This window comes from Primulina huaijiensis, chromosome 15 (genome assembly GCF_012295235.1).
Source record: "Primulina huaijiensis isolate GDHJ02 chromosome 15, ASM1229523v2, whole genome shotgun sequence".
Classification (NCBI taxonomy): domain Eukaryota; kingdom Viridiplantae; phylum Streptophyta; class Magnoliopsida; order Lamiales; family Gesneriaceae; genus Primulina; species Primulina huaijiensis.
The window spans coordinates 23,504,998-23,517,511 of record NC_133320.1 but is presented as its reverse complement, the minus strand read 5'-3'; the positions used below and the strand labels follow the sequence as shown (position 1 = coordinate 23,517,511).

General features: G+C 34.5%; 2 protein-coding genes across 2 annotated transcripts; both read right to left on the bottom strand.

The window, feature by feature from the left end:
* Window positions 1–424: 424 nt before the first annotated feature.
* Window positions 425–1,983, bottom strand: LOC140958402 (BAHD acyltransferase DCR-like). Its single transcript, XM_073415836.1, has one exon. The coding sequence runs from the start codon at window positions 1,940–1,942 to the stop codon at window positions 518–520; it is 1,425 nt and encodes a 474-aa protein (XP_073271937.1). The 5' UTR covers window positions 1,943–1,983; the 3' UTR covers window positions 425–517.
* Window positions 1,984–10,605: 8,622 nt separating this feature from the next.
* On the bottom strand, window positions 10,606–12,314 carry LOC140958540 (transcription factor DIVARICATA-like). The gene is made up of 2 exons (XM_073416024.1): window positions 11,352–12,314; window positions 10,606–11,277 (listed from the first exon to the last, which is right to left on the bottom strand). The coding sequence occupies exons 1-2, from the start codon at window positions 11,765–11,767 to the stop codon at window positions 10,815–10,817; spliced, it is 879 nt and encodes a 292-aa protein (XP_073272125.1). The 5' UTR covers window positions 11,768–12,314; the 3' UTR covers window positions 10,606–10,814.
* Between the last annotated feature and the right edge of the window lie 200 nt (window positions 12,315–12,514).

The following is a 12,514-nucleotide window of genomic DNA, read 5'->3' as shown; positions in this document are numbered from 1 at the left end:
TGTGAGTTAATTATAAATTGTTTAATTTTAAAATGTGGAGCGTAAATAACAATTATATAATGTGAGAAAGCATCAAACTTGTTTGGTGTGATAATTTTGTTAAGCAAAACGAGTAAATTATGGACAGACCGAAAGTGAGTTTTATGGATTGAATGATTAAATATTAATTATTATGTCAAAGGGAAAGACATAGATAATTGTAATTAAAATGGAACCTTTTAAGCATCATTACCCAAATACCCAACTGTTTATCTTTAATTAATAATAAATTCTTCCACAAACAAATGTTATATAATATAGTATTCGTTGTCTAATTTTATAAGATATTGTTTTAATCTTTAAAATGTAAAAAAAAAAACTCTCTTCATATTTCGTGACAAAAGTTAATATTATTAATTACTAATTTGCCACTGTTGATCTGGAATTCCTACGACGGTGTTTGGTTAAATTTTATTGAAAACATGGATCCTAGTATTTGGTCGGGATTCTTAATTGATAATGGAAACCAATGTTTGATTTAGGAAACATATTGCATAAATTCCAAATCATTCTCCAGTCCAGCCATGGTCTCCGGCGCAAGAACCACCTCAAGATCAACGCTTCCATTTCCTTCTCTCCCCGGAAAAGCCGAGATCTTACCGTCGAATTTATTAGCCTTACCGCTTCTCACTGCCAACGGCCGCCCCCACCCGAAATCATTGTCGTACATCGGAAACCTGGGGGAGCTTCCCATGGTGATCATCGCACCGTCGAAATTCCCTAGCGGGAACAGTCTCGGATTGCTTTCCCAGTCCTTGACACCCCTCCGGACCGTAGCGTCGTCGTGGGCCACTACGTTATCGTGCAGCTGATCAGCTCCCCAGCTCAAGTCGTTGGCTAACAGCTCGCCGGATGTGGCAAAGGTTGGTATGCTTTGGATTCCGTTGCCAAAATATAGTGGGGCGAGCCGCGGTTCGATCCGATGTCTGCAGTTCACCGCCATTCGGAATGTCGTCATTTTGGTGGGGGCGAGGTTTCTGGCGCGTGTCACGGATCTCCACAGCTGGGCGCATAGGGACTGGAACGATGAGATCTCAGCTGTTGGCGGGTTGGTTTCCATGACGGACGTTAACTTTCCGTTACTTTTGCAGTTATGTGCAACTGCCCAATTGTCGTTACTTTGTTTGCTCATAATCTCCGCCGAGGAAACTTGAGGCTTTTGAGTAGGTTTAGTATTGTTAGCCCTAGATTTCAGTCTTAGGATCGCTTCTCTGCTGAAATGGAAGATCTTCTCCCGAAGAGGCTCGTCCCCGGAAAATGTAACCGACGGTCCTCCAGCGGGGAACGCCAGCACAGCTGGTGAATCAAAAACGGTGTCACGGCAGAAGTCCGGCGCCCTCGAGATCTTACTCTCACCTCTCGCGATTTCCGCGAAGGTGTTGAAGAAGTTCCAGAAGGACGTGCCGTCGACCACGGCGTGATTCATGGTGCATCCGACGAAAACGGCATCGGCTAGTTCCGTGATCTGAATAGTAACGAGTGGCTTGTGATGGCCGGCGTAGCTAAGAGTGTCGTCTAGCTGGAAGAACCTCCGGTACGCGGCGGGTATGTCCTGGTCGGGCGGAGGAATCAATGTCGCGGTAGAGAGGTGCGACGCTTTGGCATGGTAAAGATCTACACCAGCGTCGTTGCAAAGAATATACACATGGCCGGTGGCATCGTCGGTGCCGAGCCTGCCCGCAAGTGCTGGGAAGTGAGAGAGGGTTTTAGACAGTGAAAGCTTAAAAAAAGAGATAAGGGAAGCCGAGGAAAGCAGCGGAGCTGGAAGTAAAACGCCTTTCTGAATATATTGGCATGAAAGCATGGGAAGATCAGATACGGAGAGCTTCAGAGATTTTATGGCGGAGTTGTTTTGAGGATACACAGTTTGTTTGGAGACAATTACCATGGAAGAAGAGGGCATGATTAATTTTCTTGGGTTATCTCGACAAGTTTACGAATTGGTCGTTAGAGCTGAGAATATATATACAGAGAAATGTTCATGCACCTTGGTAGTTAAAGAGTGATTGATCGATTGATTGATTGGGGGTTTTGGATAAAAAGGAGGATATCACATCACTCAAGTACCTCTCACATGGAAGTGGTCGACACTTGTCAGCTACCCATTGTTATAATTTCTATGCAACCATTGCCCATTTCATTTTTTATATATAAATTTAGTTTCATTTAAAACATTATTATTATTATTATTATTATTAGCTGATATATATTTCACATGATTCAATTGAAATATGTACGTATGCTATGGAAACCTATGATTCAATTCAAATACTTATTATATGATTCAATTCAAATACGTATTATGTTAGTTGGTTGTTTGTACGTTTGATAAGAACCAATATGATCTCAACTATGCATGCATCCCATTATCAATAGAGTTATTTGAATCAACTATGTGAGTAGTACTTCTTGAACATAACCAAATTTTGTTCAGAATCCATATCCAGAAACCCCTTGAGACAAGTTACATGTAATATGGAAAAAATCAAGTTACACCACCTATGATCCATGTCTCACATGTCTCTTGAAAAACCCTCCATCAAGGTATAAATTATGGGAAAATGTTACGCTGACATGCATACGATGGCAAGAGTGACCCGTTCATTATTCAGATCCAGAAACCCCGGTCGGAAGCAGAACAAAAACAAAAAGAGAGAGCAAGTTTCACAAGCTATGGATTGAATAAGCCAGCGGCACTCCGACGTACAGCTGGTTTTAAAACTTTGGATTGAACTCACTCATGAAATTTAATTACTAGTTTATCTTTACATATCTATATCACATATTTTTTTTTATCAAAAATATTATTTTTCACTTCAAAATTTTCACAAAACTTATTCTTTAAATTTTTAAACAATTAATGAGGTAAACGATAATACAAATAATAGCGTGTCGGAAAAAAGTGAGAGCGGTGATCTTAATGGGCCATGAAAGAGTCGATTTGGTATCGAGTGGTGGGCCGCGGGATCCACGTTTACATGTGTGGACGACTTAAGACTTCCGGACAATTTAGACGTCCGGACATTTGAGAATTATTCACATTTAACATTATTTCTTTCTTTCTTAGGTTTTGTTTCCTTCTTTTTTTTATATAAAAAAAAATGTTGTAATAGCGACGCATTTCAAGAAATATGGACTTATTATTAAACTTATAAACACGTCTGGAAATACGGAATCCTTGGTGCCGTCCATGGTTTTACGGCCGAGGCTGTCGTATTAGTGGAAGACTCGAAAATTAGCACGTGAAACACTATTACATTGCCATTTTTGTCGATAACCTCGTCTCTTATTTAGATGTGATTGGTACGGTATATCGTATACCGTACCGAAAATATCGATATGAGAAAAATGATATCGTTATCTTACTGAATTTTTGGTATACCGAAAGTCGGTATATCGAAAAGTCGGCACAATATCGGTAAAATACCGTCATACCGAAAATATATATAAAAAAATTCATTATTTTGTAATTTCAAGGCCATTGATTACCAATACTAAACAAATCCCTCAAGACAGTCAAAAAGACCAGGAAAGATATATACAAAACAAATCCATAAATACAATAAATATCAACCGCAACATGTGTCTGGAGATCAAAGACATCAATAAACTTCAACCGCAACATGTGCGACTTCTTCATCCGCTATCTTTGCAACAATGTCTGAGGTCCTGTGATTTCTGAAACCTGTCAGCTTTTCAACAAGTCGAGGCTCCGCATCCAGTCCTCTAGCTAGCTGTAAGGTTAGGCTATAGAGATAATACTTCTCAACAGTTTAAATTCTCAACTATGAGTGGAGTTGTTTCATTAAACTTTGATTTGGACTATTCCAACATGATGAGTCCAAACAGAAGTTAAATTACTTATTTTGGTACGGTATCGTTATATATCGTTTTACACCAAAAAAATATTTTTTTAATTTATATATATTATTTCGGTATTTTGGTATATACCGAAAATTTCAAATTTCATACCGTTACCATACCGAAAATTTCGGTATCGGTACCAAAAATTTCGATAATTTTCGGTACGGTAACCTCGGTATACCGAAAATTCGATATTTTTTCTCATCCCTACTCTTATTCACGACTTGTTCTTAAATTTCTTCTAGGTAAGTGCACCATTATGTAATATTATTTACTTGGCTTAATATATTCATTAAAATAATTTGATTCGTTATTGATTTTAGATGGAAACTATTAATTCACATGAGAGTTGATTTGTGTAAGTGATTAGTCGATCAAATGACATTATGTGGTTTTTATGAAAACGATATTTTATATAATAAATCATAAAATATATCAAAATATAAAAGTTGTTATTAATAATATTATATAATTATATTAATAATGGATAGAGATAGGATGTATCCTCCTCAAATATATCAAAATGCCGAATCTAGGCAATGATTTCAAGGTGACGTCACTAGTAAAAAAAACAATGTCTTCGTTCATGCACCTACTAATTACAAGAGCTTCATTACCATTATTAAATTAAGGATAATGCTAAATATACAACTAAAATATCATACAATGATATTTACAATAATTAAATCGTGAGATTTTGTTATTATATCGTGATATTTTGCATTGAATTTATCATAAGAGGTTGATAAATGAAATTTTTGTATTAAATTTTTTGTGTTGTACAAATTTGGTTGTACATGTAGCATTACTCTTAAATTAATGATCTCAATCCCATTATGGCGGAGAGGGATACTAACCGAATTATTATCGGTTTCTTAAAATATATTTTATATATTATTATATACAAAAATTCTTGTGAGACGGTCTCACGGATCAATTTTGTGAATCGAATATCTTATTTTTGTTATCCATTAAAAATATTACTTTTATTGTGAATATCGGTAGGTTGACTCGGCTCACAGATAAAAATTCGTGAGACCGTCTCACAAGAGACTTACTCATTATTATATATAGGATTGTATACCACGATTGTTTTTTTAATTACATTATTATAGAAATCTAACAATGATATTAGTCATTTAATAACATTATTTAAGCACGACTGATTCTTAAACACACCCGATTATGTGAACCTTATATCTAAGTAATAATGTGTTTTTGGGCCATATCTAGGTTGTCACACCCTTGATATATGGCCATGATTGATTTTGTGAAAAGAAAGGCGAGAGGGAGATGGCCTATGTGTTTCTTGTCCAAAGAATGGAGGGAAAAAAAAAAACCAACTTGCGAATCCGACAAATTTAGGTGCGTAACACACAACGCCACAGTTAGTTCAGTGTTTTTGTGTGGTTTTGGTTGAAAAGGCTGTGTTTTTCGGATAAGGTAGCTAGTCTTCGTATTCATGTATTATATTATTCTCAAAGATTTAGATGCAATGAATACAGTTCTGGATACATCATAATGTGCTATAGAAAATGAGGTGTAACAACACGTAATATGTTATGATACGTAATATGTTATGATACATTACGTGCAACCATCTTTGATCCAGCAAGTCTCCAACTAACAGAGACATGAAACAACATTTGGAGTTACTATCTGGGTCGATGTAGTAGGTGAAATTTTACCAATGATCAAGAGTTTGATTTTTTTTTTTAACCAACATTTTCTCAAGAAAGTCTACTGTAAAAGGTTTATTCAATGCGATTTTTCTGACTAGCGTGATTTGAAGTCTACTACGTTATCTTGGAAGTTTACTCAATGCGTTCTGAAGTGTAAGAATGATTGGTCAAGAGTATCTCTCTTGCGCATGTCGACACGGGAGGTTCAAATCATGGGTCTGATTTGAACTGGAAAAAAGCCTGTGTGTTAACTTACGAGCGCGACCTGTGTACATCGAATGTCGGACCGATCAAGGCAAAAATCGTCTGGCTAGTCTATGTCCCTTTTTTTTCCTCGAAAGAGACCTTCCACATGTCTTGTGAGACCTTTCACATTCCTGAATGTTTGTGTTTCATCTGACTGGTTGTTGGTGTTTCGGTTGTCCTATCAGCTTGTATAAATAGAGGATTTGCCAAGCTTGAAAACACATAAGAAATTCACTTTTTCCCTTGTTACTGCATTCTACCTTCTGCTTGCTCCCAGCGCATACTGCTTCTGTCCATGTGTGTTCCGTTGATAAAATTCAAGTATTCTTTTGTTCGTTAGTGTGGTGATTTGTACAACATCATTGCAGGTCTACACGTTACATCCTGAGAAACAGTCGTCCGGTCAAATCCTCGAAGCACATACCTAAGGGGAAGAATATGTCTTGAGGAAACTATACTTGCTATATGTCTCTGTTCGATTTTGTTCTTACATACACAATATTCATACTAGTAACATTATACTTATTTCGTTTCTGTTTTGTCTTTACGAGTTTACTTCTACAATTTTATTATTAACAATTTCGCTAACAATATGCAATATACATTAACCTACACAAAACTCATACATCACTTGAATGGTCAAATTTAGAATGTCTGCAAAGACAAAAAGTTCAATGAAAAACATTGTATTTTACTATCATATATCAAGAAAAATGTGAAGCAATTAAACACTTTTTTTTATTTTTGTTTTTTTGGAATGTACGAGAAAAACCAATTTTGAGTGGCTGCTTTTAAACTAAAGTACGTTTCATGTAATCTTAAATAATCACACTTGGAATAAATTAGTCAGGCACATTGAACCTCACTCATCAACAGTCCATTCCACGGGAGTATTCAAATCGACAATTTCCTTGTCACATCCTGTGAAAAACAAATTTTGAAAACGTCAGAAAATTTAATTACTACTTTATTTTGAAATTTAAAAATGATCCCAATGTTTTTTGAAATAATCGGACTTAATTAGTGAGTTGTAAACAAAAGAGTATGTGTCATGTTCTATGACTTATGAGATATAAATATGTGAGACGAGTCGATTCAGTCTATAGTGAAAAATTATACATTTCATATAAAAATAATAATATATCTCACTCAAATAATCATATATTACACAATATTATTTCATAACTAATAAAAAATAAGATTTTTGATATAAAAAATTAATTGTAACATAAAAGTGATATTTTAATAAGTCGGATCAAATATCCGTCTATATAAGATGGTCTCACAAGTTGATGGTGAAATTTTATTTTATTTTATTTTATTTTTGAAAAAAAGGTATAGAAAAAAGAGAAAACGTGGAGGAGACGTGATGAAAGAATTAACCCTTTTGTTTGAATGCTAGCCTCATATGCATTTTGGACGTTGAATAATTATTTCTTTTAGCCTATTTGATCAAATCTGAAAATTAGATAACCTAGTATATAAAATTAATGATATTTTAAAAAACTAGAAGTGAAATTTTTTACAAATTGGATATATATGCCTGATTTTTTATGAGTAAGTCTCTTGTAAGACGGTCTCACGAATCTTTATCTGTGAGACGGGTCAATCCTACCGATATTCATAATAAAAATAATACTATTAGCATAAAAAATAATATTTTTTTTCGTGAATGATACAAACAAGAGACCTGTATCACAAAATACGACCCGTGAGACCGTCTCACACAAGTTATTATAGAGTTGAAAAATATCTTTACACGTGGAAGATAAATACAATTTGACTTTATTTTCTTTATGAGTAAATATTGCATGAAATTAGAATTTCGCATTATAAAGATTTTTATAATATCAATTAACAAAATTTGTGATCATTTCCAGGAAACCTAAGAGTTTCAACATGCCGTCGTCCTTCTCTGACTAGTTTTTGGTGTAGTTTTTTTTTTTTTTTTTTTTTTTTTTTTTTTNTTCCCCTCACATCTTTGGTTTTAGTGTAAATACTTTTTTTTAATTGAATTTGACTCTTTCAAAAATGAAAAATATCTTGTTTTGTTTATTAAAATATTAATTATTTATACTTTGATTTAGTTTAATATAATGTGATTAAATTTTCATAATTATAGAAAACTCATCTTACTAAATATAATCTAATACTTAATTTTAAAAATATCATAACAAAAGCAAGACTTGATAAATAAAGCATATAACATAAATAATATTAATATCTATTCTATTTTATTAAAGTTGAGGACATCATAGTAATTATCTAGGAAGAACACCAACATTTTTTTCCAACTTTACTCTTATATGATACTAATATCACACTTTTGTTTTGTTTTGTTTTTTTTGAAATTTCAATACACACTTTTATTTTTATTATTTTTTTATTTCAACAATTCAAATATCAATTTAGTCCCTCCATAATTTGTCAAAGTTCACTTTAGTCCATCGATAATTATAAAAAAAAATTATACACACACGTATCACGTGTGCAGAGTAACTAGTATTATATTAAATATTATATAAAACTATTAAATTGTAAGATTAAAATCAAATGGGCCCAAATCCGGGTGGGCTCTAAATGATCCATATTTCTGTGGAAATGGGCCTGCTTTTTACATAATGGAAATTATCACTGTTCCGTTTTATTGTTTGTGGGCCGTGTGAGGTGTCATACTGATCACCGCATTTATTCGCAATAATTGTAAATCATAATAATCGATTCAGTTCCACGCAATGTATGGAACAAAAACATGCACTTATATGAAAATTAAATTTGTAAGTGGCGACTCACTTCTATTTTTAGAACCCACGACATCTATTTTTCGATGTATATTTGGTAAATTTCGAACTGACGTAAAAATATGTAAATCACATTAACAAGGTAAATTATATCGATAAAAAATTCATCTACTCCATCAACTCGATATTGTTGTGCGCCGGATGAGCTTTAGTACTTTTATGGAAATTAATTATTTTGTATACATCTTGAATTTAACCGCACAAATATCTTTATTTTGTTCATCAAGTCAAACTTCCCACACTTGACACGTATACATATATGAATCTTGATTTTACCTTTAAATAAAGAATCATTTTTCATGTTTAACGATGATAATACATGATTTTGCATGTTCTTTCTATTCTACCTTTCCTTAGATATGTTTCACAAGCAGCTTCCACTAAATTTATTCGTGTGCATATTTTGGTGGGGCATACAAGGAAAGCACCATAGACAAGTATTACTTTATGCCACAAGGATTTAGTCGGCCATCCCTTAATTCTCTCCTCCCTCTTTCTTTCTTTCTTTCACATGAAAATTAATATTACTTTTCAGTTCTTCAACGTGTCGTGCAAATTATAGATTTTTGGTTTTTTTTAAAAAAATTATGTATATTTGTGTGGATTTAGTATTGATTGATTGTAAAAATAGCTTATTTCATGCAAACTTAGCATGCATACCATCAAAAAATTTATGATGTTCCAAGGTATTAATTAGAAAATGCGAGTTGAAAAAAAGGGTACGAGAATCTAGTGAGAATAAGAATAAAGATCACAGACATAAAATTATTTTAGGTTGTAAGATAAGGTATATGGTCTAAATATACTTAAGGAGGAATATCATGATCATTAAGAATAAAGTAGTAAAGTTCTTCAAATGGGGCAACTTGCAAGAAAGAAAAAAAAGGAGGGGGGGCTCCATTTGAAAAAAGAAAAATAGAGAGTGCGGTTGGTTTGTCATTTCCCGAAAGAGGTCGTTTTCATGAGAATTTTGCTCATGTACCTAGTGGCTGTGGAGGGACCTAAAACAGTATATAAGAACAACAAGATTTAATTTTGATTGTGTCCGATCAAATAGAGATAGATTTCAAATTTTATGATTGTTTTTTTTTTTTTGGTTCTAAAATTTGTAATAAATTTTATAGGTTTCTTGTTAGGATCAATCCTAGAGTTATTACCATTAGTTAGCAAACAAGAAGAGAAAGTAGTGTGGGAAAAATATAGCAAATAAGAGCATGCAATCTACGAATGCCGTTTTGACTTATAATTTGGTTCGGAGCCCTTTATTGGGAGGAGGAATAATGGGATTTGACTTCCCTCTTTAGATTCATATCTAAAGGTTAAAGGACTATTAGTTCTCCCAACTTTTTAAGATGTTTACTCTACTCTATCTTCCGGGCAAGCATTTTTGCCATAGTGGTAAGAGTGAGACCTCAAACTTTGGGTTCAAATCACGCATAATTAGATTAGATGTAGACAAATCTTACACCCTCATTTTATCCAAGAGAAAAAATATATATATATCCTCTAGGAGGACTTTACGTGTAACTTGTATTTTGAATTCAAGAATTGTTTGAATTTCAAGAAATATGTTTTTAAAATATAATTTCTATAACCCAAAATCAAATAGAGTAAATGGAAAATTTTTAACTTTTAAATGCACTGGAAGGAAAAAATATGGTCGAAATGCTTGGAGAATTACTTATCAGTATCAATATTCTATGAAAGATATTGTGTGGATTGTCAAAACACGTTGAACACTAGATTTGATCCCTGGTTAGTCTCATTGGTTAAATTTTTTTTTTTTTAATCATAAATGTGATTCAAAACCCGCCCAAAAGCAGGGAGACAGAGAGATTCGAAGAAATGTAACAAAGAAAAGATAGTAGGATCTGAGCATGAGATGCTTGCGTTTGTTTTAATTCATCAAATCATGGAAAAGATTATATGCGGTCAAGTTGGAATCATAGGACAACCAGAGAGTAAGAATCTAAGTTCAACCGGGGGAAGTTATGTTTCGGTTTTGATATATTTTTTGCTGATAATATTTGCATTCGTAAGTTGGAGATTTTTCATCGTGAACAGCTGAAAATTAAAATCATAATTTCTTTATAATTCAAGGTTGATGAAATCTTGCTGACATGACATGTATGGAGTACTAGTTAAGTCTCCTAGCAAAATCAGCTTTTCAGTGATGTAAAAATCAATTTTGCTGCGCGCGTTGCACCTGGAAAGTTTCACTATTATAAAGGTTGAATCCAAATGAAGAATTCCCTGGCAAATGAGTGATGATCAATCCGCTGTTTCCAGGAACGAAGCCCATCATCGACCCTGGAGGTTGCAGAACATTAGACTCGTACATTTCCGGCACAAAACCTGTGATTTCGTCTGGATTTTGTTGGGATTTCAAGATTAAGGCTGATTTATGCGGCGAATCAGGCCTGTTTAGATCTTTATCAGGAGATGAAGAATCGGCTTCCAGAAGATTCAGAGTTGTGATATCATGTATGCTTGATCTTCTCTTGTCTTTGCCCCCAGAAACCTGCCTGATAAAGTACTTCTGAGCATGACTCGCGACCTGTGTCGGGGTCCTCGTTGTCACGAAGTTGCGCGAAATGTTCCTCCAATCCCCTTTTCCGTACTTTTTCAGGCCCAACAGAAATTGCCTGACGCCTTGAAAATAAGTAAGGTCTTACAAGAAGAAATCAAAAATCAAGAAAAGTATAATCAATTTAGTCACCTGTGTTCCTCCTCGGTCCAGGGCACCCCTTTTTTCCGTTCGTGATCCGAACCCCGAATCGAAGAGCTCCGTTTCCCGCCTGGATTATACGATGGTTTCAATCCCTGACAGGGGTGACTACTCACCCACTCCAAGGTGAAAGTGTTGTTCGCGTAACCTGGAATTGGGATTAGCCCCGCTTCTATATCACTAACATCCTCTACCAATTCTTTATACTGGTTCATCACATCACTTACCGTCTTTCCAGGAATCATGGCCGCCACATTGTACCACCTGTCCGGGGTATCTTTATCGAAGAACGCCAGTGCATTTTCAAATCTTTTATTTTCCTCGGGTGTCCATTTCGTCATCACCTTATTTTCCTCGAACAACCAGTCTGATGTCCTCATCCATGGCTGCAGCGTTTCTCTGTTCATTGTCTGTATTTAACCACCTAGTGAGGTGAATTTCCTAAAACAAAAATCCCACCTGGAATTGAAGCAAAGGAATTAGCAGCCAATACAAGAGTAGATATAGATAAGTGGAGATTTGCTAGCTAGTGCATTAAGTCAAAAAATAGGAATCTGAATACTACTTTTTTTCACACACATGGTGAGGAATCTTGGAAAGGCCACTCGACTTTCCTGTGCCCAAGGAAAATTTCAAGAAACTGTTGAAAAAATGTGGACACAGAAAATACAATAGGCGGACAAAGGAAGAGGACAAAATGAGGAAAGATACAGTGAACCTGTGACAGAAAACATTATAGAGCCGTCGTGTGATGGACAAAACTACAGTATTCACAGATTAAACGTCCATTGAACAGGGAAAAATTATTCCCGAGTTAAAATCAAAGTCACGAAAAATTGTTGTTTCTCTCGTTTAAAGTATTTGAAGCTGATTACTGAGTTCGAAGAAGTGAATCAATGTTCAAATTATATTCGTACTTGTTTGTTAAGAGTAGAGGGAACGATGTTAGAGCAGAACAACCCAGAAAATTTGTGTTATAATTTATAAAAGAAGAGATGGAGACTGATATATGAAATCATTGGATGGGGACAAAATGTTATATAATTGATTTTTTAAAGAAAAAATAATAATAAATATAATTTCTTTTTTTTTTTGTTCTTCCGGATGGAATATCAGTTACATAAAACTATTTCTAGGCACTCTCCTGTGTCTAC

Coding starts and splice junctions, on each gene's coding strand:
- LOC140958540 (XM_073416024.1), bottom strand. CDS start 11,767: ATGAACAGAGAAACGCTGCAGCCATGGATGAGGACATCAGACTGGTTG. Junction 11,278..11,351: donor TGGACCGAGGAGGAACACAG/GTGACTAAATTG, acceptor TCAAGGCGTCAG/GCAATTTCTGTTGGGCCTGA.
- LOC140958402 (XM_073415836.1), bottom strand. CDS start 1,942: ATGCCCTCTTCTTCCATGGTAATTGTCTCCAAACAAACTGTGTATCCT.